The sequence below is a fragment of the Lissotriton vulgaris genome, unplaced genomic scaffold, assembly GCF_964263255.1.
Source record: "Lissotriton vulgaris unplaced genomic scaffold, aLisVul1.2 SCAFFOLD_409, whole genome shotgun sequence".
In the NCBI taxonomy this organism is placed as follows: Eukaryota; Metazoa; Chordata; class Amphibia; order Caudata; family Salamandridae; genus Lissotriton; species Lissotriton vulgaris.
In genome coordinates, this window is record NW_028244340.1 from 954,478 (window position 1) to 980,435 (window position 25,958).

Sequence of the window (25,958 nt, forward strand, 5' to 3'; positions counted from 1 at the left end):
GAGTTTCTAGTATTTGCGAAAATTGGCAAGTCCCATTTTAATTAAATGCCACTATTTAATAAAAAATTCTCAGTCAAAATACCAGAATCCTATTAGAAACTAGTTGAAAATTATTAAAAAAGTCATTGCGCATTTTCCCTTTTTTAATAATTTTCAACTAGTTTCTAATAGGATTCTGGTATTTTGACTGAGAAATTTTTTATTAAATAGTGGCATTTAATTAAAATGGGTCTTGCCAATTTTCGCAAATACTAGAAACTCTCCTTGATAAATAGTCACTCATTTGGGAGATAAGCTGTGTAGCACTAATGGCTACCTCTTCTTCTTTTTGTTTCGCAGTATAACTTTGGATACTTACATACTGTGGGTGCGGACCAATCGTCGCACTTTGTCTTGTCAAGGCACCACGGAAGGGTGAGTGCTTTTTCAAAAAGGTCACTAGTGGACTCTTTTGATATTGCATAGTGATACTTAGCCCCGCTATCCATTTATCATTACAGGTGCCCAACGGTTTTTTAATTGACGTGCACTTTGAGAGATATTCCCCTATTACCCCGTCCTGATGAAGACCCGTTGTTGAGGACTTGAACCACCCACTACATGGTTGGGTCGAAACGTCGACGACACTCCCCTTTGGGAGCCTGTACCTACTGACCCCTGTCCCTTGTCCACCCCCATTCCCCTTTTTCCTGGCAATCTTATTGCCAACGGTGCAATTTAAGGACCAAGGAATTGTAAATAGCATTTTGCAAGTAAAAAAGAAGTATTTTTTACAAGCATTATCTAGGACAGGCTCAATGTTTCTTTGTATATAAATGATCTACACTGTTCTTTCTGATCTTTCTTGATCATTCACTTGAGCACATACTTTATCTTTCTCTGTGCACGTTCTCTCTTTTTTAGGAAAATGTATTTTGCCTTATGATTTGTGTAAATATATGTATATAGTTGCATTGATCTTCATACGTTGATATATGGTATATATCTTTAATTGTCCCAATTGGACCCCCCTTTTGGTTTTATTGATTTATTGGCACTTGTTGAAAATTTTTGGAGGCTGTGGGCTAGTATCTTCTATGCTATTAAGACGATAGATTCAGTCTTGGTGTGGAGTTAATCAACTTGACCAAATGTTATGATCATTCTTAATGATAAAATTATGTCGAGGACCAATTGTTGTCTATACCACTGGTTAGAGGCGGCAGACCCGGAAGCAGAGAACGGCCCGGGACCAGGGTTCAATTCCCGATGCGGCAGGGTCTTGGACCAGGGTCAGCGGACTCGATAATTCTCGCCTCCGTGCCTACTCTAACCAGGGATCACACTCTGCAACGCTGGGCATTAGCGTGCCTCATCTCCACAACGGCCCCCCACATTCGCCGGGGATGCCTGGTTTCACCTTGGAGATACCCAGTAGGGACCATCTCACAGGAATAGCCAGGACGGGTTCCCCAGCAGTCTACAGCGCCACGACGCCTCAGGGCAGCAGTGCGCTTTACAAGACACATACATTTACTTCCCCGGACAGAGGAAAGTCGGATCGCCCGAAGCTCCAAAAGATTGATATGGAGCCGGGACTCCGCCGGAGACCAGAGGCCTCTCATCTCTGCCTCTCCCAAGTGGCCACCCCATCCCAGGAGGGACGCATCCGTCACCACGGTGTGCTCCGGTTGGGGAAGGGAGAGGGGTCTGTCATTGACATAATCGAGATTCGTGAGCCACCAATGCAATTGTCGTGCAGCGCCCTGCAAGATCTGAACATGATCGGACAGGTTGCCCTGATGCTGTTCCCACTGCAGAGCCCGCATATGCCACCTGGCATGTTGCACGAGCAGGATGTAGTAGGCCATCAGGCCCAGGATCCTGACTAAAACACGGTATAGAGGCTGAAAGATAGGAATTATAGCCTGAATATCCCGGAATCGCTGCTCGGGAGGATAAACCCGAAACTGCGTAGAATCCAGAACCGCTCCGATGAAGGGGAGCTTCTGAGAGGGACTCAGGTGCGACTTCGGCACGTTGATGGCGAACCCCAGCAAATACTGGAGGTTTGCTGTAGTCTGAAGGTTGGTGTCGGAAGGAACCCGACGAGCAGGAGGCAAAAACGATATATAACCCACCTTACAATGAGGGAATCACCTGGGAGAGAGAGAGACGCCAGCCAAACACCCGGGTAATTCATGGTCCGGGTCTCTCTAGCAGGACGTAGGCGGAACCAAGAGATGCGACCAATCAGGAGATAGCCCGGAAGAAGAAAAGGCGGGACAGGACGCCAACGACGTCGTCAAGGAATCCGGAAAAGAAGCAGAAGGGGGAGCAGCGCGAGGACGCGGAGAAACGGGAACCCAAAGAAGGACCTAAGCAAGACGCGTAGCCGGAGGTCTTCACGGATGAGAGCGGAGAAGCAGAAGAGTGGTCCGAGGAGTGGTGGACACCATCCACCCCCAGGAGGGCACAACTGCCGCCGTGACTCAGGAGAGAAACGGCTCGGACGGTGAGTGGCCTTGTACACGGGGGCAGACCTGAGTAGTTGGGAGGGAAGCGGGAGGACTGACCAGGGAGCGGGGAGGTTGGGAGAGGGGTAAAGCTCTGCCCTAACGCCACCTCTGAAGCACGAATCTCTCCCGCCTTTCCTGTTTATTTAGCCGCATGGTTTCCTTGCATCGCACGTCCCTGTTTATGCCTACTCATTAAATACGTGTGTGCACATTTATACTTGAGTGCACGCTTAGGATTACTATACGTTTTGCCACCTGACTAGAATTCTGAGCAACTATTTCTAAAACCACTTTAATGATTTCCTACACCGGGTGTGGTGATGGGTTTTCTCCTTGCTAATGTCCAAATCCTATGCTAGAGAACAACCACTTAGGCGGATGTTCTCCTTTATTTCGAGCATCCTGGGGGTTGAAGGACACCAGAAGACCAACAGCTCCAAAGAAGACAACGTGGATTTGGCATATTCATCACAACCAACCTGGATAGTGTTTTCTTTAAATAAACTCCACAATTGATAATCTACTAAAGCCTCCTAGTTTCTATTTCCGCCCATCCCTCCCACAGTGGGTGACGACTGCCTAGGGCGAGCCCACCTTCAACAACCAGTCGTCGAGGTAGGGGAAGACGGACACCCCTGACCTGCGCAGATGAGCTGCGACCACTGCCATCACTTACGTGAACACCTGAGGGGCGCTGGTAAGGCCGAAGGGGAGCACAGCAAACTGAAAATGCTACTGGCCTATCATGAACCGCAGGTAACGTCGGTGGGCCGCCAGGACGGGGATGTGAAAAAATGCGTTCGCCAAGTCCAAAACTACCATCCAGTCTCCAGGGTCTAGGGCAGCCAAGACCTGAGCCAGAGTCAACATCTTGAACTTCTCCTTCCGGAGGAAGCGACTGACGTTTCTTAGGTCTTGAACTTCTCCTTCCGGAGAAAGCGACTGACGTTTCTAATGTCTATGATGGTGTGTTGGCCCCCTTTCTCCTTCTTCGGGACCCGAAATTAGAGGGAGTAACAGCCACGTCCTACTTTAGGCCCAGGAACGCTCTCAATGGCTTCCTTGGCCAAGAGGGCTGTGACTTCCTGTAGGAGAAGCGCAAAGTGATCCCCTGACATGCAGTGGAACTGGGGTGGCATGGCTGGGGAGGTAGTAGCCGGATTCAGACGATTTGCAATACCCACCTGTCCGTAGTGATTGAGCGCCAGTGGGGGAGGTGATGTTGAATCCTGCCGCCCACCGGCGTGGGGTGCACCCCAAAGCTTGGATTAGGAAGGTTTTGAGGCGGATGCTCTAGGAGCGGAGTTGGACTGACCCGCACGCTGGCCACCTGTGCCGCCACGGCGGCCACCACGCCCGCGGTGAGGTTGGTTCAGCACAGGCTTCTGGCTGAACAAACATGTAGGGCCACCCCTTCCATGGACACGAAAAGAACGAAAGGTAGAAATGGCCAGGCGTGTGGTGGAGAGACCCAAGGACTTGGCCGTAGCCTGAGAGTCCTTGAAACGCTCCAGCGCACTGCCTGCCTTATCGCCAAACAGGCGAGTACCATCAAAAGGCATGTCTATGAGGGAACTTTGGACATCCCCTGAAAACCCCGTGGACCGGAGCCAAGCTTGGCGACGCAAGGCCACTGTCGTGGCGATGGCTCTCCCCAAAGAGTCCGTGGTCTACAGCCCAAATCGACTGGCGAACTTCGCTGCACCCTTCCCCTCCGCAACAGCTTGGGAAAGTACAGCCCGAACCTCCACCGGGCACTGGGGCAGAGTTTGCGCCACTGTGTCCCACACAGCATGAGAGTAGTGGCCCAAGAGGCATGCAGTGTTGACTGACCGCACCCTAGGCTGCCAGAGGAAAACAACTTTCTCCCAAACTGCTCCAGTTTTTTCGATTCCTTATCCGGCAGAGCTGTAGGGAATGCACTTTGGGAAGTGGAGGTCTGAATTACCAGGCTCTCCAGGGTCAGATTTGGTAAAAAGGCAGGGTCACCCGGTGCCGGGCGATGACGCCTGGCCACGTTTTTATAAACAGGAACCCCTGTGGCTGGTCTAGACCGGGTGACCATCAAAACATTCGTCAAGGCCTCATTGAACGGAAGCAGAGGTTCCGTAGAACTTGCTGCCGGCTGAAGCACTTCAGTAAGGAGGTTCGTCTAGAGGGTAATAATAGGCAGATCAAGGTCAAGAGCCTCAGCTGCTCTACGGAGTGCCCCTGCTGCGGACATGCTGGCGGATGAGAAACTGAGCCGGCGTGTCATCGGCTGGGAGTACCTAGGACAGAGCTCGCTGCACCCCGGATTGACGTGGATGGAGAATCTTCGCATCTTTGAGATTCAAAAGAGACATGACTGAAATAGAGAAATCCTCACTCCGGAAACTATCAGGAAGGGAAAAGGAGGGTTACCTTATTGTGGATGAAGACAACATTTTCACCTTAAGATAAACACAAGCGCACACGCCTGCCACAGAAAGTTAAACAAGAAGCACAGGCAAAAAGTGAGTGGCCAGGACGTGTGGGCGAGAAGAGAGGAGCGCGCGTGCGCTTGGGAGAGCAGTCTGCTCATTTTCAAGCTTTGCACTCGCGCTTGTGGCGCGCCGCTGCTCACTCCCTCAAGGTGGATGCCGCCACAAGCACGAGTGAGTGCTTGAAAATGAGCAGTGCGACGGCTAAAGGCTCTCCTATGTAGCGCATACGCACTGCGTAGGCGAGTCCTGAAAATGTTACAGCAGGACTTCCAGAAAAAAACAAGGATTTAACCTCTAATACAACAAACAACTGCAAAGCCAATAGACCTAGTTCTAGCAAGCTTGTGCAAAGGCATTTATTTTATTTGCTAGCATGTGCTCTTTAATAAAAAATTAAACAAAAAAAAAATAAATAAATAGATAATTTTGCTCATACCGGGCTACCCACAGAATACAACCACCAAGAGGCCATGATGGCTCTGTGGCCTGCTCTAACCTCAGCAACACCGACATTTCAGGCCAAACCACACCCTTCAGAGCTGGAAAAAAGAACATCACGGGTGCAAGTGCAATATCTGAACAGACTACTCTTGTTAAAACTGCCATCATGTCTGAGTACACGCCTCGGACATGTATCGGGTTCAACAATAGCAATGGAGTACAATCATTTTGTGTATTAATTTTAGTGGAGCACCATGGTTCAGATATTTTGTAACATTGTTTATGTCAGGTGTAACCATATCCCATTTAATTATGCTCAAACATCGATGCTGGAAGAATGAACGAGTCCGCTCTAATTGTTTTCAATCAGTGACTGCAGCTCTAGGCACTTAAAGCAAAGTTGGCTTACCAGCTTATTAACTAGTCCACTAATAGAGAGATTCTAATTATACCTCGCCAGTGTGAAGACCGGTTTACTGTCTGTGGATTTATTGAACCCTTCCTTCTCACTGCTCCTTTGAATGATTTATTTCCTACAAAATGGGGTGTCACTTCAGAAAGTACTTGGCACCTCCGAAAATACAAATCAAAAGCTCTATAAAGTCCTACTGTTTGCTAACATTTTATTTTACACATTTTACAGCTGTTAACTCTATGTTATCCTCCCATGCACAAAACTTCACGTGCAAGCATATCATTAGAACAATGAAGCACAAACTGAACTGAGAGACTCTGCATCAATTTTACAAGGTCACTCAGTGAACGAATGCGCACTACTACAGAGAACACGGCAGAACCCAAAGGACACCTACATCCCAGAGAGTTTACTACGGGGATTACAGCAGAAAAACAAAGGACACAGACCTACATCCCCAGAGGGTTCACTGCAGATATTACAGCAGAACCCAAAGGACACAGACCTATGTCCCAGAGGGTTCACTACAGGGATTACAGCAGAACAAACAAGCATTTACAATGCAACGGTTTCGCCTTTGCAAAAGTTAGAGCTATTGGCATTGTAAATGACAACCTTTTTATTTAGGAGTTGGTTTTGAAAACAGATAAATAAATGGCATTGTCATTTACAATGCCAATAGCTTAATCCCTCACAAATGCCACACACACACACCCACAGAGAGCCCCCCCACACAGAGCCCCCCACACACACACAGAGCCCCCCCCCACACACCCACAGAGCCCCCCCCACACAGAGCCCTCCCCACACAGAGCCCTCCCCAAACACACCCACACAGAGCCCTCCCCACACAATATAAGTTTCCGCTCTCAGACCTATCATATGAAGTGAAGGTTGGCAACTCTATTGTTTTTAGTAAACTTATACAAGACTCAGCACTGTACATGCTGTGCGCACTTCTCTAAAGTGGAAAAGACACTGGCTTGATGTCTGTAAATGTACCGTGTGTTTTTATGCAGGGGGCGGTCTCTGCCAAATGCTGGTTACTTCGAGGTGAGGGGGCACAAGGTATCTAGTTTGCAGCCAGAGTTGAGACTGCTGGGCGGGCGGCCCTTGACATGAAAATGAAAGTAAATAAGAAACTCAGGTGATCTGTTCGAGGGACGGCCCCGCTAACGCAAAATGCTACAACGGGGTAGTGGGGGCTCCACACAATTGTGCCAGAGGCCTCAACACAGACTGTTCCAGCCCACACAACCACCCCATCCCCAGGGCTTCATGTTATCCGGTGGGTGCAGGCGGTGCCCACCGGCACTCTTCTTTGGGGACGGAACTCATTCATAGCCATTAGTCTTTGACCCAACGGCGGAAAGAAAGAGGGAGAGCAAGACCGACAGCAGTGGCAAAGGGAGAACACACAGATGAAAAGGAACCCAGGCGTGTCCAACCTAGGTGCAGGAAAGCTATACTGGTGGATAAACAGACATGGTGTGACATACAGACTAGACGGCCTTGGCATTTGGCAACCCCGTCATTCTGCAACAGCGCCAGCAACATTCTTAGAAACATGTAGGCGCTAGGACGTATTCTTCTCCATAATAAAGCACTGCCCACCTCTGACTGAAGCTCCCTAAAGACCAGGCAATAAGTCTCAAAGACTGCACCGTTCGAATATAAACCCCTAACGTGAGGGAACACAGAAAGTGAGACACCCATGGCTTTCATCACCCGTTGAGGAACATGAAACATGCAGTCCTCTCACAGTGAGCTACAACGGTAACGTATCATCGCATGGAACAAGGGCGGCATGGGGTCATCGCATGAAGAGGAGCTGTGCACGTGCCGAGAGCACAGCCTGCCACTGCATGGAGAAGAGCTGCAGGAACTACTGAACGCCGTCATTACACACAGATCTGTTACTGACAGGCTATCACCACATGAATATCAACTATGGGCATGCTCTTATGATATGGAAATTACATATTAGCATGCGGTCATCATATGAAGAGAACAGCACCCATTGCATGTAAAGGAACTACAGACGTGGTCTCATCATATGAAGATTAACTACGAGTGAGCGGTCATCAAATGAAGAGCACATGCTTTAGCCAAAAATGTATAAAGTGCATTGGAAAGCACTACACACATATGGTGCAGCTGATAGCGGGAGCTGGCATGGGAGGCGAGGCCGCAGCCTAAACAAACCCTGGAGGAGCCCGTAGGCCTCACGGACAGATGGAAAGGGGGGGGGACCGGCTCACGGACAACGGGAGGGGGGGGTGGGAACGGGAAAAGACGGAAAGAAGAGACGGAAAAAGGACATGACAAAGGGACGGAAAAAGGACATGAGAAAGGGAAAAGACAAATATAAACAAAATGCTGCTTACCTGATCGCATCCTGAGGGGGGCGGGGGAAGGCAGGACAGCAAGCACTCACCAAGGACGACTTCTTCCGGAGGACATGCCCACAACGCCCACAGCCGCATGACGTAGGGAAAAGCCAAAAATTCTCGGGAACGGTGCACTTTCCCGGCTACCTAAAATGCCATTCGTGCTTGACCACAAGACTGGCCATCTGTTTCCCATTCTTGAAAATGAAAACGTTTCTGCGTCAAAATAAGTTAGCCATTTGTGAATGAATCACGTAACCCGTTATTACAGCCTTAACACGGTGCAACCCAGTACTGTAGGAGGGCCCTCGCGTCCCCTTGCACCCTCAACCCTGGCTGCTGTCTTAACACAAGCCTCTAGGTGAGGGGTGATCTGTTGACAGTCGCCTCCATACCCCTCCCCCGGGTGCACCACTGAAGGCGGCCATGTCTCACAGACCCCTGTTAAGTTTGAACCTGTTCAATAGCCTTCTGCTCCTTTTCCCCAGTGCAGCCTGATGTATGGTGTTTGGTGTCAGCCTGTGACAGGAGTCCTGGGCTCCACCATAGTAGTGCTACTGGGCGCAGGAAATTGATACCAACAAGTGTCTGAGCGGCTGCTAATGCACGGCCCTCCTACGTGCGCCCCTCCTGTCTTTCATTCACCCACACCCCGTGGCTCACACAGGCCTCGGTGGGTGCTCCCGGGAGCACCGCCGGGCATCTGTATGGCACGGAAGCCTCCGCCCTAGAAGACAGATGAGGTGGTTGGCTTTTCCGCTGCTTCATCACTCGCTGCCCTGGAGCATGACGCTCTCTAGGGTCACGGGCCCGGAGACACGGACAGCGGGAGGGGGGCGGGAACGGACGGAGGGGGGAGCAAACAAAGACACGGACAGCGGGAGGGGGGCGCCCCAGCCGTGAAGTGCCTCCCGGTGCCAGGAAAGTTCAGCCCGCTCCTGCAGCCGCAGCAGCCTGCAATTCCCAGCAGAGGCAATAACAGGCAATGGCTTCCCCAAGGAAGGGGGTAGCGGAAACCACGTCCTCCCGGCCCCGCCAACAACCAGGCGGCAGGCCGGACATCATCTTCCGGTGTTTCCTCCGGGCTGCGGCGGTGATCTCAAGGGGTAGGTACCCTCGGGAATGGAATAAGCATAAGCCCAGGCAAATATGCGGCGTGGGCAGCCGCTTGGCAGAAATAAAAGCGCTCTGCGCGCTATGGCAAAGTAAAGCGCTATTGAGCGCTGGGGCACAAATAATCGACGCTCGGTGAAGTGCATTGAGCAGGGGAAACAGTGGTCGACGGGCCCCGGCGCCATCTTCGGCAGAATGAGAAAACACGCCCTGACAAAAAAAAAACTCCGCCCACCGCCGCGATGACGATGCAAAAAGGGTGGAGAGGGAAGAAATAGCGGGAACGCCCACTAATCTGGTCCGGCCATGACGGACAGATCTCTGTTCCAATGGCTAGCCTCCATTTATGGAGCTAGCCAATGGAACAGAGGGGCGGATTCCAAGCCACACTCTTTCTAACATTAGATTTCGCCTGCGCCGAAAAGCTGCGCAGAGCGCGGCCTTCGGCGAGGCGAAACCTAAAAAGGACACAGACCTACGTCCTAGAGGGTTCACTGCAGAGATTACAGCAGAACCCAAAGGACACAAAACTACATCCCAGAGGGTTCACTACAGAGATTACAGCAGAACCCAAAGGACACAAAACTACATCCCAGAGGGTTCACTACAGAGAGTACATCAGAACACAAAGGACACAGACCTAAATACCTGAGGGTTCACCACAGAGATTACAGCAGAACCCAAAGGACACAGACCTAAATACCAGAGGGTTCACTACAGAGATTACAGCAGAACCCAAAGGACACAGACCTACGTCCCAGAGGGTTCACTACAGAGATTGCAGCAGAACCCAAAGGACACAGACCTACGTCCCAGAGGGTTCACTACAGAGATTGCAGCAGAACCCAAAGGACACAGACCTACGTCCCAGAGGGTTCACTACAGAGATTGCAGCAGAACCCAAAGGACACAGACCTACGTCCCAGAGGGTTCACTACAGAGATTACAGCAGACCCCAAAGGACACAAACCTACGTCCCAGAGGGTTCACTACAGAGATTACAGCAGAACCCAAAGGACACAGACCTACGTCCCAGAGGGTTCACTACAGAGATTGCAGCAGAACCCAAAGGACACAGACCTACGTCCCAGAGGGTTCACTACAGAGATTGCAGCAGAACTCAAAGGACACAGACCTACGTCCCAGAGGGTTCACTACAGAGATTACAGCAGAACACAAAGGACACAGACCTACGTCCCAGAGGGTCTCCAACAGAGATCTCAGCAGAACATGAAGGACATAGTCCTTTCCTCCCAGTGGTTCAAGCCACCACTTAAACGGCTCCGGTAGATTAGTTAGTAGTTATATTAGCAATGGAAACAGACGGAAACGTTCCATTTGTGCGGTGTACACGCTAAGTGTACTAATAATCCTTTAATCAATATTCAAAAACATACAGAAGAAAGTAGGAAAACAATATATAGTTTGGGACTTTTGACAAGAGAATTAAAAACTAGATAATAAAGACTTAGAAGGTACAGTGTCACTAAACATGTATCGAGCCCTGAAATACATGATCCAAACTGGAATCAAGTTCAACGATACTTCTGCAGAGCAGGAGGAGAGCAGGCAAACAGAAGCCTCCTTAGAACTGCAGCTTCAAGAGGCTCTGATTGTTCTTCTCCAATGAGAGAGATTCGTCATTGCCAAGATGGGTCATAGAGAATCCAGAATAGAAATTATTTTCAGCCTGGAACCGTAACATGGAACGGGGGATTAGAACTGTTCGTTAAGCAGGGCTAAGATTTTACCAGGCTTTAACAGCAGAGAGATGTCAAATAACTCAAGTTTTCATGTGACTCGACAAAGCTCACAAAATGTAGTTACCAGCAAGTTTGTGCAGGAAACCTCAAGACCTGCCTGCGAGTCCCTGGTCTGCTCTGCCCAAACTTGCCCAGGAGTTAGTGCATGTACAATACACCTTGAGGCACAACAGACACCAAACCTATCACCCCTACATTCCAAAAATCTTTCACATATGCTTGTGTGCTAAGACACCTGTATAGATAGTTTTGTTTCATAATTTGTAGAGACAAGCGGTCTCACTTTTGTGACACAGACCTATTTATTGGCACCGCCTTCTCAAGATCTGAAACACTCCCTACAATCGGGGATGTTTTCTGACAGACTTGATGACTCCAGTCAAGTCTCTGAATTTAGGGAGGGTGAACCAGCTGAAACCAGAGCTCCGCCTCACTGTGCCCACACCCTGTTCTCAGCAGGATTCCATCTTTGTTCACCACACTGCGGACACGTCCTACTGAGTCACTGGAAAGGACTGCACTTAATTTCTGCAAAGAGCATGACAAGGAACCCTCTCATGCAAAAATAATAATTTAGAAAAACAAGAGCAACTCGATTGTCCATGGGAGCATGGGTATCGAGTATAAATGGGAACAGGCGTTAACATGGAACTCACTTATACAGACATATGGTATAACAGGTAATTCCTGTATTGAGTCTAAATGAAGAGTATATAAATAAGACGGAAACATTCTGTTATGTAGTACTTACCAAAAGATACAGTAGATAATATGCAAAGCAGTCTGATTTCATATTCAATTCAGTCAAATTGTATTTATTTCCAACAGTAGTATATAAATGCATAGGCAGTAAAGTGAATGGTGATTTTTTTTCTAAAATACAGCCCCAAGTGAAAAAACCTTAACAGAAGCAAATAAGAGAGGTGATAAATTGTGTGACTTCAAACAGTACATTGGTATACATATGAAGATAGCCAGCAATGGCAAAAGACAATTAGCAGCACTGGGGCCAATCCCCGGTGTAGAGTTAGATCTGAGGTCTGTCTTTTAGATGGTGTCAACAGTATTTCTACCCTGTGGAGCATATGAGGATCTCATCCTGACTGGGAGTAACCAGAGAATTGTTTGAGAGTAGTCTCAAGGCCTGGGTGCAGAAACATGAGTACAATAACATCAACACAGGTCTAATGTATAGATAGTGTATGGATACTGCGCTAGTCTGCATCCATTAGAGGGAATGTGGGATATTATCTGTGGTGATAGAGATGCAGCTCTCGGAGTGATTCTGAGTAGTATTTTAACCTCCTGGGTCAGAATGTTGCTGGAGGGGGCGCGGATCGCTTGTTATCACCTGGATAGTTCCCTTATTAGATAAAGTTGCTGCAACTGTGAAAACGGCTGCAGTAATAATTCAATGCAGCTCGAGGAGTGCGATGCACTTGATGAGCAGCCCCCCTGACCAACGGACAATGGAAGGGAGTGAAGAAGCGACACGGACAAGAGTGGGTGGGGAGGGAAGGAAGGAGGGACAGGGACAAGAGTGGGTGGGCGGGTGGGAGGGAAGAAGGGACAAGGACAAGAGTTAAGAAGGGACAAGGACAAGAGTGGGTGGGTGGGTGTTAGAGAAGAAGGGACACGGACAAGGGTTAGTGGGTGGGAGGGAAGAAGAGACACAGATAAGGGTGAGTGGGAGGGAAGAAAGAAGGGACACGGTCAACTGGAAGAAGAGGCACGGACAAGGGAGGGTGGGAAGAAGCAACAGGGACAAGGGAGGGTGGCAGAAAGAAAAATTGTACCTCAATTACAGATGAAGCAGTGGTAGGACACTTATTAAAATAAAGACATCAGTACCTGGACCATGCTCCAAATGAAAGAAGAGGAAGTGAAATTGGCATGCACTTGCCAATTATGAGGCAGCAAATACAATGAAGCAGCAATGAATGAGCAACAATCAAGTCGAGGCTTGGAAGCAGGTTAAATGCTTGGTAGCCATATACTTCAGGGCATTGTATATCCTATTTGGTAAAGTAGTTCAATTTTTTAAACGACCCAATACTGGACAGTGCAAGATCAGTGCATGGTCAGTGCGGTTTAACTTTTCAGCAAGTCTGCAAAGTTGCTGAGTTTGTGAAACCTAGCCATCACCTGCAATTTAAATACATAGTTAAAAAGCAGTTTATTAGCTCCTGCTTTGTGAGCTGCCACAGCAAACAACGTATATGTGCTGTAATTGTAACAAGTGGAGATCCCAATGTAAAAAAACAAGCATTTGCAATGCAATAGGTCTTGCATTTATACGAGTTTTGTAAATGCGACACCTATTGCATTACAATTGCTTGTTTGTAACAAGGCCCATGTTGCGCTTTTACTTTTATATCAAAGCCGCGATCCTTTCTTTAGACGAGCCATGTCTACAGAAAGGGGCGTGGCCACCATTAAAGTTAAAGTGCGGTATGGGGTGCTTTGGCAAAAACTTTGGACAAACAAATGCTTTTTTTTGCAAAAGAGCCCCATGCTGCCCCTTTCCTTAGACTCGGCCCTTTTAAGGAAAGGGGTACGACTGACGAAGTGAAAGTGCAGCATGGGGCAATTTAAAAAACAATTAAAAAAAACAATTTGAAAAAAACATTCAGCCGTATTTGGCGTGGCAAGTAAAAGAAAGGCACAGCTGCCACTATCAGCGTGGCTTTCTTTCCAATGTAAACAAAAATAATAAAGCTGTTGCGAGAGCTTTTCCTGTCTGCAACTGCGAAAACTATTCAACAAAATAGTACTCGGATGCTGTAATTAACTAATTAACTCTTTCGCTGCAGCGGCTATTCCGCCGCAGCGCTAACGGTTGCGGGGGGGGGCGCGAGGGTGAGCTGCGCGGGTGACAGAACCGTTCCGTCACGGCTCGCGGGTGAGCTGTGCTAATGACGGAACGGTTCCGTCACGGCCCCGCCCGCTCAATTAAAAGCGCCGTACAGGCGCGAAATCAGCGCCGCGCAGGCGCGGCGGCCGGGCCGTGACGGAACCGTTCCGTCATGAGCACAGCTCACCCGCGAGCCGTGACGGAACGGTTCCGTCAATAGCCTCGAAGAGGTTAAAGAAACCCATGCCTTTTATGTGGGAGACAGAACTCGCAAGAAGCAACCCATTTCCCACCTCACAATGACCATGGGGGCTAAAAGGAAGTGGGAGATAAGGAGTTCGCCACTCCCCTCTCCGAGACAGTCCAGACTGGAGGAGGAAAAAAAAGGAGGGTAGGGGCGGGCTACTGGCTGAAGTGCGGGCCGGCAGGGAGGCCACAGAAGAGAAGGGCTAGTGCCTGCGTATAGATAGTCCGCCACCTAAAACACCAGTGTATGCAGGAGCATGTATTAATTGGTTAACCAACCCAACTCCAATGCAAACCATGAGCACAATGATGCGGGAAAGAGGTCTTACAACACCAGCCCGTGGTCACATTACCACAGACTGGACTCGAATCCGTTCTTGCTGTAAGTTTGGTATATGAGAGACCACGCACACAGGAAGCCAGACAGTCCACTACGCATTTTGTCCATGAGCCCAAAGCAGAGCATAACAATAGGCCCATTTCTAAGACAGTGGATGCACGACAAAGCATACGCTTAATTCCCAATTCTCTGCCCTGCATTCTAAACTTGTGCCAAGGATGTGATGTAGGCCTCACTCCCAATTTTATACTAATTACATGGGTGCAAGGTGGAGTCGCACAGTAGGTCTGACACAGATATATATTCAGATTCTGTGCTCACACCCAAGTGCATGTTGTAGTCCAAACATACGGATTTACATTTCATTTACTATTCAGCTAACACTTTATGCTTAGTTGGCTTAAAGTTCGGCTTTAAGATCAGACTATGGGTTCAGAGTATTCATGCACTTCACACCTTGCCCACAACTCAACATTTTGTGAAAATTCCAAAGGCAGAAAATGCTTTATTTGACACTTCAATCTGGGCCCAGATTCTGAACGTAGAGCACCGTATTAAGAAAGCGTGCCCCACACTGGGCCCTGTGAATGAACGCAGAGTTGAGCATGTGTTGAAGGAAACTGAACATGAACAAGAACATGAGCACAACCAACAACTCATTTTACTTTCAGATTCTGGACTAGGACGACATGTTAAACATCTGGGTGTAAATTGGAGTAGTAGAGTACAGGTTGTTGTGAGACCTGAAGATGTTTATCGCCCCATAAACAAAATAATGAGAGGGAGCTAGAAATGAGAGAGAGAGAGTAACAAGAGAAAAAAAGTAACGAGAGAGAAACTAGAGAGAAAAAGAGTAACAAGAGAGAGATAGAGAGGACACTACTGCAATTCCAGCACTCCAGACAGTGGAAGTTGTAGGACAACACTCACGTGAAGGCAAAGAAGAGGGTTGTGGAGCCGACAAGGAAGATGATGGCCGCAGAAACCGGGATGTACTTGCTGGGTTTGAACCTCTTTGTCGAACCTGCTGGCATCTTGGAGCTGAGTGCGATGATCTCCCGTGACTCATAGCCCAAGCCCAATAAGGGACAGAGGGCAAGGGAGTGAGGGGGGAGGGGTTAGGAAAAGAGGGCTGGGGATGGTGGGTTTTCAGTCAGCTAACAAAACAGCATCAGCCAAGAGCAGGTAGTTGCAGAGAAGCTGCAGTTTGTGTCTTTATAGGGAAAATGACTGACATTCGCATGACCCCAAGGTGACCATGCACAGTAAGAGGACAACTGACAAAGAAACTTCAACAAGTACACTCAGATGTAGGAAGGCCAAGGTCCACACATGCCCAATTTACTGGGGTAGCAGTAGGAGAACAGGGCCAGTGACGGAGGCATCTGCTAGTATTCTATAGGAGCCCAAGGAAACTAAACAGGGCATTTCAAATCTGCTGTGTGAGACTCCGCATTTTGTCAATTGGTGAGATAGCAGTACTGGGGATGGGGCTCAACGGAAGAGCAGCATCGGAGGTGATGGGTGAAGTCCAGGCTGTTTCCTTTGTTTTCCAACGGTTAAACCAAGCAACAGCTGGCAAGAGTCTGATCCTAAAATCCTTTTCTGCAAGGGGGGGTGGGGGGGACGGCAGAGCCACTGGCAGAGTGCTTCTTCCTTTCGATCTGCTGGTGCGTGCTCTGTAACCCAGCTCCAGCTGGTTAAACTGCTTGCAGCATCGCTCTTCTCCACTCCTTTCAACCCCCAATGTTCAAGGCAATCAATGAGAAGCTTCTGACCGACGCACATGAAGTGATGCTCCGAGTGATAGGTTCCACCTGGTTACTATTCCTGAGCAGGATTCCCCTCAGCCATTCACTATTGGAAGATGCTGCCTGGACACCCTCCGGAGAGGTTTACTCTTGAGACCGCAAGGCCAAGTCACTCGTTCTCCAACTTCTAGTAAAGAAAGGAGAAAACATGATTAATAAACTCTGAATTAAATGCTTCATATGCAAATCATGCAGACAGGCAAGGTTCACAGATGCGATGAAACATTTTCAGACCATCGAGCTCGGGTACTCAGGACCAACCAAATAATAAACAGCAATGAAGACACAGCTGTTTTCCAATTCAGGTGGATCACATTGCGTCCATATTAACCAGCCAAGCGGTCACCCGGAAGAGGCGACCATACTAAGGGTCACCGCTCGAAAGAAGCACCAGCACAATAAGTAGGAAGAGTTTGCACAAGAACGTACTAGCCACAAGGACCAACATGCTCGAGTTACATAATAAAGTAGTAGTGGGCGAGTCAACAAAAACTAAAGAGAAAAGAACCAAGGGTTTGGCTTGGCTTTACGAGTCCATGCACAAGCCAAGCCTTGAAAATATTTGCCATGTAGATCATTCAAAAAATATGTGAATACATCACATATCGCTGCATTGATGAAATTTGTTAAAGGTGATCATTTCTAAACATGAACTGAGACATTCCTATTCCCTTTCTTACTGACAATGCCTTTAGAGAACTAAAAGTCAAGTCATTTGCCACTTACACCCTAAACAAGCCCTTGAGTAGTAGTATTATTATACATGGGGCAATATTATAGTCTTAAGAAGTTTTTGTTCAGAACATCACGAATCAAAGTTTGAAGGTGCTCTCATTATGATAATTAACAAAGGTCGGCTCTTTGAATAAAATATTTTGCACAATTTGCAAGCAGGCCAGGCGTGACTGATCATAGGTTTTCTTGTTTCACACTGTACAATTCAGTCAGTAGATAGGCATCGATTTACAGCAAAGGTTAGTGGTTTGCCTTTCATTTGGCAAGACATGACATGACAGAGTAGAGTGGCTAGCACGGATAAGTCGCATGAAGGATCAGTACATTCTGGGCTCAAGGGTCCAAGAAGACCTCGAGCGGAGGCTTAGGCAGGCATTTGATTCTAGCTTTCAATGGCTCAGCCACATCGAATACATTTTTTTTTAAATCACCATCAAAGGCATCAAGTCTCACACTTAGGACCTACTGGCTTTGCTTACTGTGTATATACACTTATTTTATACAACGTACCATTTTTTAACATTTGTAAACTCTCTTATTGTGCAATTTTGTATTATAACTTGAATTTACTTTACTAAGCATTGGAAAAGCCAAGACCTCACGGCTCTAGTTATTTGGTTTTTCACTACATGTATGGTAGGTGTCTGGGTGAGTTCTAGTTGTGGAAGGGTTTATAATTGGGAGAGCGCTGGAGAGGAGGCTGAAGGCAGTGTGAATCCGTGGTCCATAACAATCTTCAGTTTACATGCTCATTCCATCTGTGCAGTTTTAACAGTGCCCACACAGTGAAGGTCACATAATTAACAATTCTAATTATTTACAATAAAATTATTGTTGTAAAATGTTGTGATGAATTAAGCAATTAATTTATTCAAAAGCAGGACTTCACCATGGTCTTCCCTTTGCCAGTAAGGGGTCCCTGACACCCCTACATGAGCAGTGATATATTGGTGGTACTCGTACTTTGTACCCTTGCTTGATCAACTGTCAGGTTAAACTGTAACCCTGTGTGACCTTGACCGGTCTGACTACTGTCACCAGAACCATGATTCTTGGAACATTGGGTATTCATAAGGCTTTCCCTCCACAGATTGCTTACGGCTTTGTCATCCCTCATCGTCATAACCCCTACATCCTTATCTGCAGGCATCTCGCCCATCCAGCCTTCCTTCCACACATGGCAACTCTCCTGTGATGCAACTTTGCACCACGCGCTAGTACGCCATATAAGCGATGCACCTCTCTAACTTCAAAAAGCCCACAATCGTATTCAAACGTTTCCGCACATGTTCATTACTCGCCTTGAGCCAATCACCTGACAAAGTCCCTCTTTACTCTCTCACATGCAAGCTATTCATGCTGGGATACGTTTCCATAATCATTGCCAATGGAAACAAAGTCATGGTAGCATTCTCAGTCGTGGGGGAGAGAGACATTGTATGCAGAACATGCCAGACTCCAAGATGGCAGCAAGTTACGGAAGTTCGCGCCACCACCACCCGACAAGAGCCTGGTGCTTTTCATAAATGAATTACCTCAATAGTGTGCAGAAAGTGCGGAACATTGAAAACGCGACCGGGTGAGAGAACGTTTGGATATGGCAGGGAACGTTTGAGCCCTGACGACGGAAACAGGAGCGCCGTCTAGGCATCACTCACAGGCGTGATCCTGGAGCAGAACGGAAAAATCAGCCAGAAGTCCCCTAGTACTGACAAAGCAACAACGTGAAGGAGCGGCCTGCGAGAGGAGCGGCATGGCGGGTGCCCTCGGAGCCCTGGGATCCACGGGCCTTGCACGGCGGTGTGAGTAAATGTAAATGTAAATGTACACTTATTTATATAGCGCAAATCGCCCACATCGCAGGCATCTATGCGCTTGCTTAGGGAACCCATCCTGGTATTCCCCTGTGAGATACCCCGGCAGGGTATCCACAAGGTGAAAGCCAGGCATCCCGCCGCGAGGGGCCGTTGTGGAGATTAAGCAAGCTATTGCCCAGAGTCGCAGAGTGTGAACCCGTGAGTCGAGTAGGCACCGGAGCGAGAATTATCGAGTCCGTGGAATTATTGAGCCCAACCCCTGTCGGGGCGGGGAATTGAACCCTGGTCCAGGGCCGATCTCAGCTTCCGGGTCTGCCGCCTCTAACCCCTGAGCCACACTTCTCCTCCAACCTGCAGAAAGACGTCGAATAGGGCAAGGTCTGACAGAACAAGCAAGTACAGCAACGCAGCTGGGAGCGGGGCGTGAGCAAAGGAGACCCTGCGGAGAGTGTTGAGCCCACGAAGCACATGGGCAGAAACGACACCTGGTTCTGTAGAGGGGCCTGCAAGATAAGCGTTGTGCGACCCCATCGGAGGATATCCTCACTGACGGCATTGCCCTCTGAGAGACAGGGCGATACAATAACATCCCCTCAGCACAGAGAACCAGATCGGTGCTAGAAGTGAGTGGCTTCCAGAGCCGAATGCACAAAGCCCCACAGGGAAGGCAGCTTAGCCACAACAGGCTGCTTGTGGCAGGCCCTAAGAGCCCTAGCTAAGGTGATTGGAGCGGTGCAGCGAATAGGACTGCAGATACAGCACTCTGAAAGCCTGCTGAGGAAGAGGCGCACCACTAAAGGCAGATACAGTGTGCTAGCGAGAAGAATGGGGGTCCATCAGCTACCTTTAGGATGAGGAAGCCAGATAAATCACAACCAAAGCTAAACTTTGAGTTTCGCAAAACCCCTAGGTCTCAGGAGACAAACACTACAGAAATAGAAATGGAGCCTGATGACGCAGAGGCGTTACCTGAAGCAGATTTGAAGCATATACCTTGGACAATGCAACAAAGTCTATCAAAAATAGACAGCAAAATAGACTCCCTGACATTTTGTATGGACAGAATGTCGGAACGCTTAAATAAGCATAACAAGAGTCTGGTCATGGTTAAACAGAGGATTTTTGATGGTGAAGACGCGCCGCAGACCAAAACCGTAGCCATAAGACAATGCAAAAGTTCCTCAAATCGCTCCAGTCCAAGAAAGAAGATGTGGAGGCCAGATCAAGAAGAAATAACATCAGAATTATTGGCATAGCGGAATCGACAAAGAATATGGAGCAATATGTTGAGCGAATACTTACTGAACGAGTGGGCGGGCAATCAATCAATCAAGGAATTTGTAGAGCGCACTACTCACCTCTCAGTGTCTCAAGGCGCTAGGGGAGGGGCGGGGGAAGCTGCTATTGCTCAGCCAGGTCTTGAGAAGCCTCCTGAAGGTTAGTAGGTCTTGGGTCTGCAGTAGGAGGATGGGGAGGGTGTTCCACGTCTTGGCAGCGAGGTAGAAGAATGATCTGCTGCCGGGGGACAGTGGCATGGGTGCGATCGGCAGAGCGGAGCTGGCGGTTCGGGTGTAGAAGGTGAGTCGTCTGTTGAGGTATGTTGGTCCGGTGTCGTGGAGTGCCTTGTGTGCATGGGTGAGGAGCTTGAAGGTGATCCTCTTCTTGACGGGCAGCCAGTGTGCGTCTCAGGTGGGGTGTGATGTGGCTGTGTCGTGGGATGTCGAGGATCAGGCGTGCCGAGGCGTTCTGTATGCGTTGCAGTCGTTTCAGTAGTTTGGTCGGGGCTACCGCGTAGAGGGCGTTTCCGTAGTCCAGCCTGCTGCTGACGAGGGCCTCTGTAACAGTTTTTCTTGTGTCAGTGGGGATCCATCTGTAGATCTTGCGAAGCATGCGGAGGGTGTTGAAGCAGGAGGATGAGACAGCGTTGACTTGCTTGGTCATGGAGAGTGTTGAGTCGAGGACGAACCCCAGGTTGCGTGCGTGGTCGGTGGACATTGGTGCTGTTCCCATAGCGGTTGGCCACCAGGAGTCGTCCCAGGCTGAGGGGGTGGAGCCGAGGATGAGGACCTCCGTCTTGTCTGAGTTCAGCTTTAGACGGGTGTTCTTCATCCATTCGGCGACGGCTTTCATTCCTTCATGGAAGTTGGTCTTGGGGGTGAGCGGGTCCTTGGTGAGGGAGAGGATCAGCTGTGTGTCGTCGGCATAGGAGATGATGTTGAGGTTGTGCAGTCTGGCGATGTGAGTGAGCGGGGCCATGTAGATGTTGAACAATGTAGGGCTAGGAGATGATCCTTTGGGTACGCTGCATATTATCTTGGAGGCTTCGGAACAGAAAAGGGGGAGGCAGGCGCTCTGGGTTCTGCGGGCGAGGAAGGAGGTGGCAGAGACATATCCCCGAGATATTTGTGGTGAAGCATGCCCTTTGATGACTGGCGCCCCTGATGTCGGGGGCAGCCCCAGGGTCAATCATTGCCAGGCTATTGCACTACAGGGACCGCGATACAGCCCTAACAAAGGCTTGAGAGTTGGGAACATTGCGCCTTGAAAGGGCGGAAATATCCTTCTTCCCAGATTTTACATTACAGGTGCAAGAAGCACGCAGCCGGTTACTCCAGGCGAAAAAATGACTGTATGAACAAAGCGTAGAACACAGCATGCAACACTGTGCAAAGTTAAAGATAAAGATGGACTGAAGGGCGCATTACTTCACAGATCCCAAGTTGGCAACGCAGTTTATAAAACAGAAAGATCAGGCGGACAGGCGCCGGAGATCCCCCGGAGGGTCCCGGACTGACGTTTAAGAAGCACACAACATAGTGGAACACTGAAGCAGGTACCTGAAGCTGCAGTGTACACAGGTGGACATGTAAACACGGCAAATAATTCACTTCGGAGACACAGAATCTTGAGACCCTGCCATCGAAACTGTGATGAAAATGATTTAGCTGATTATACCCCAGAGGGGAAGGTACAGAAGCTCTAGCACAGCCGACACTTCGTAGAAGTGTGGCTCAATGGTTAGAGCAGGCAGACCTCGATGCAGAGCTCTGGCCAGGGACCAGGGTTCGATTCCTGCCCCGGCGGGTCTCGGGCTCATTAATTCCCCTGACCGGATATTCTCGCCTCAGTGCCTATTCTGATCATGGGTCCCCCGCTGCAACTCTGGGCAATAGCTTGCTTAGTCTCCACAACGGCCCCCACAACGCGAGGGATGCCTGGTCTGCACAATGGGGGTGCCCAGGAGTGGACACTTCACAGGGAAAGCCAGGAAGGGTTCCCTTGCGATATTCGTACAAGCGTCGGGAAACACACTGCGGGTAGCTGTGCGCTATACAAGTACAAAAACATTTACATTTACATTATTGGTAGGACTGTTACGATAACCCTAAAAAAACATAACACTCTTGCGGAGCGGTCTCAGATTGACTCTCGACACACAACAAGACCAGCAATGTAGGAGGCTGTTAACTGCGACTCACAGTACCTAAGGGGGAAAAACAAGGGGACTCTCTGCTATAAGCTTAAATAAGCACACAGAAGAACCTGGAACCATAATTGGAGAAATGGGTGGTGGGGAAGGGCGGAGAATGGGAGAGTTGACAACATTTACCCCAAAGTGTGTTCCACCTACAGATAGGATTAAAATGATGTAATTGGGTTTGGGGATGTTTTTAGAGGGTGGGAGGGTTACACAGCAGCTATGAAATTTAGGGATGTACATAGCGTGGGTGGGATAACAAGAGTGGGGTTTAATATTGTATTTTTCTTTTATGGGAAAATGTGGCCGACTTCAATACCGGGTGCTACATCAGTACAACAGCATATTGACACAATTAAAGATGCAGACCCAGTGGGGATAGAAAAATCAAAAACCCAGACGTTGAGGCTATTTACCTGGAATGTCAGGGGCCTCAACGACAACTGGAAGGTCAGGAAAGTGGCGGCATATCTCAAGAGACAAACAACAGACATGGCGGTCCTGCAAGAAATGCACCTCAAACTGAACAACAATACCGCCCTACAGCACAAGATGCAAGGCCAGTGCTACGCCGCGGTCTACACATCACATGCCAGGGGGGTGCTCCTCTGGGTGGGCAGACACTCAGGGATAACATTGACAAGTCTCTACAAAGATGCAGGAGGTAGATCTATAACAGCTAAGTGAAAAAAGGGCGATTTGACCTTTTTAATCATAGGCGTGTATGAACCGAATTACACTGATCCTCAATTCTACTAAACAATAGAGCAAAGGACCAACAATGGGAAGGACTGGAGCAGATATGAGGAGATTTTAATTGCATTTTAAATCCTGAAATAGAACGATCCAAGGGTATGGGAGGCCTTCAAGTCCTACATCCGGGGGATCGCAAACTCAAAGCATGCAGGAGTCCTCCGCTCCATCAGAGGAAGGCATAGTCACACTGGAGGGCACACTACAGAGTGACAGGGGTCCCAGCATCAAAGAGGACATCAAACAAAAGTTAGCAAAGTTTCAGGTGGCAGCCAATGATGAAATAAAGCACATGGGGAATTATGCAACAGCATGTGCATATGGCGAGCGGTATACGCCAGGGGCAACGCTAGCCGGAATGCTGCGACCCCCAGATATGACGACGTACATCGTAGATGACGAAGGACAGAAATTACACGCACCAGGTGACATAGACCAGCAGTTTCGCACAACTACACGGCATTATACAGTTCACAAATCCCAACGGACAATTAGACATTGACTATCTAGCTCATATTAAGATGCCCTGGCTGGCTTTGGGACGTTGGGAGCACTTGATGGTCCCCCTACAGACAGACGAAATCAGAATTGTGCTGCGGGACAAGGCAGCCGGGAAGGCGTAGGGATCAGACGGATTGACAGTGGCCTTCTATAAGGAATTCCAAGAACTATTAATACCTCACCTCAAAACGTCGTATGAAGGAATAACGGAATAAGGGGAAATGCCCCCATATTAAGAGAGGCAATGATAGTCGTCTGACTAAAAACAGAAAAACAATCCTCTCGCTGTTCCTCATATAGGCCGCTATCTTTATTGAATGCGGACACAAATATACGCAAAAATATTAGCTAATAGACTGGCACCACTAATGCTAGGAATAATACGCTCAGAACAGGCAGGGTTTGTCACAGTGAGGAACCTGTCACACAATTTGAGAACGCTCTTTGGGGTCATACAGTGGACGGACCCAGAGGTCAAGGCAGCAGCCTTGTTTCTAGATGACGAGAGGGCATTTGATTCAGTTGACTCAGGATTTAGGTTTGGGGTGCTTTGTAGAATGGGCGTGGCCGAACTCTACATACGGCTAATCTCAATATTATATTCAACGCTAGCAGCGAGTGTGCGTGTAGGAAGTGAAGTCTCAGAAGCCTTCAGCATCTCCGGGGAACCAGACAAGGATGGCCGTTATCACTGTTACTATATGCCCTAGTGTCTGAACCATTGGAATGTGCAATTCGTTAATACCATAGCCATAGAGGACTGCGATTCCCTGGCTACAATCTGATCATATCAACGTACGCGGACGACGCGCTACTGTATGTCCGTAATCCTGATACTAATCTTTTGCTCGAACTCAGAGAGGTGGTACGGTTTGGGGGTCACTCTGGTCTATGAATCAACTGGGACAAATCAATAATATTCCCTCTCACTCTTGTCATGTCCCTCCTAGGTCTGGAGTATCCTTTGCAATGGACTACAGACTTTGTGAGGTACCTAGCCATTTGGGTCCACATGGACCCTTCTGTAGTACTCCTTGAAAATTATGGGGTGGCCCAGAAAAAACTTGCAGATGATGTAGTTAGATGGACTAGATTTACATTGTCACTGACGGGTAGAGTGGCTTTTGTGAAGATGGTAGTCTTACCTAAATTCATTTTGCTATTTCAGAACATACCACTATTACTGCTGAGCACAATGTTTCGTAATTGCTCACGTTATTGATCAGGCTGGCGGTGGGACACCTTCAGTTTGCCTTACGAGCTGGGTGGGATGAAGACTCCGAACCTGGAGATGTACCTCAGGGCAGCTTAGAGTACATTTGCATATTATTGGATCCATGGCCCACACACCACACCTCATTTATATCCGGAGAGACAACGCAGCTGACAGTGTCAGAAATGCAGGCGAGGAAGATGCTGGGTATAATCACACAGCTTGGCACTGCCCTGGGATCTAAGATTTCTGGTGAAAAACTTTCCAAGAAATGGGTAGAGGATGTGGTCTTCTGCCTAGAGCGGTCGACCTTGATGCTAGGGAACCAGGTTGGAGTCTCGGTAGGGGCGCTCAACATCCTGTGCTACTGGGATCTCCCCATGCCTAACAAAAACAAAATTAATGTGTCCGTCTGTAACGCGCTCAGATACCTTCGGGTCAAGTTCCCGCTACATAAAACTCGGGGGAAAAAGAGAAAAAAAATGGGGCGCATAGTAGGTGTACAAATATTACCAGAACCGAAAATGGCTTTATTGGGCCAAAACCAAGAACAGATTAAAATACACTTCCGTTGTCAGCCATTGGCCTCCTGTTGGCCAAACGAAAAGTCGCTATGAAATGGGCGAGAGGCCCAATACCGAAAATAGAAGACTGGCACACAGACATGCTTTACTGCAAAACAAAACCAATATACAACTAGTTAATCCCCCCCCAAAAGATAGGCTCAACAGTTGCTGGGGGGCCTTATCAAACATTTATTCGGTAAGGGGACAGGCGTAGGGAGTTATGGTGATGCAGAATAGGTCCACAGATAGGGGAGCACAATCCCTAAGTGACACTGCAGATGCCGGGGAAAACCTCAAAGAGGACTGTACTTATAATGTTGTGCACTACCAATCCTGCAATACTGCACTACACGACCACGAGGCATTAGATAGGAGTCTGCCATCTCAATTCAACTACAATGTACTGTTTTGCATACTGTAAGGCATAACTAATGCCTGGTGAAGATGTAAGTTGTTCCACTGAAAGTAAAAAAAATAATAACATTTTTTTTTAAACTTTGGGTAACAACCTTTTCTGCACCTGATCTGTTCGTAAGTACTAGTTGAAAGGCCCCTCTGA

The 25,958-nt window shown here is 48.5% G+C and overlaps 1 protein-coding gene across 2 annotated transcripts in view; it reads right to left on the bottom strand.

The window, feature by feature from the left end:
- Positions 1–25,958, bottom strand: part of LOC147667594 (palmitoyltransferase ZDHHC5-like) — a 483,616-nt gene that overhangs the window by 399,630 nt on the left and 58,028 nt on the right. Inside the window, exon 1 of one of the 2 annotated variants that reach the window (XM_086948797.1) lies at positions 15,456–16,401. The exons of the other annotated variant lie outside the window; for it this stretch is intronic. Within the exon in view, the coding sequence (XP_086804923.1) occupies positions 15,456–15,559 (104 nt within the window). The 5' untranslated portion in view covers positions 15,560–16,401. Of the gene's footprint in view, positions 1–15,455; positions 16,402–25,958 lie in introns of those variants that run through there. 2 annotated transcript variants of the gene reach the window in all.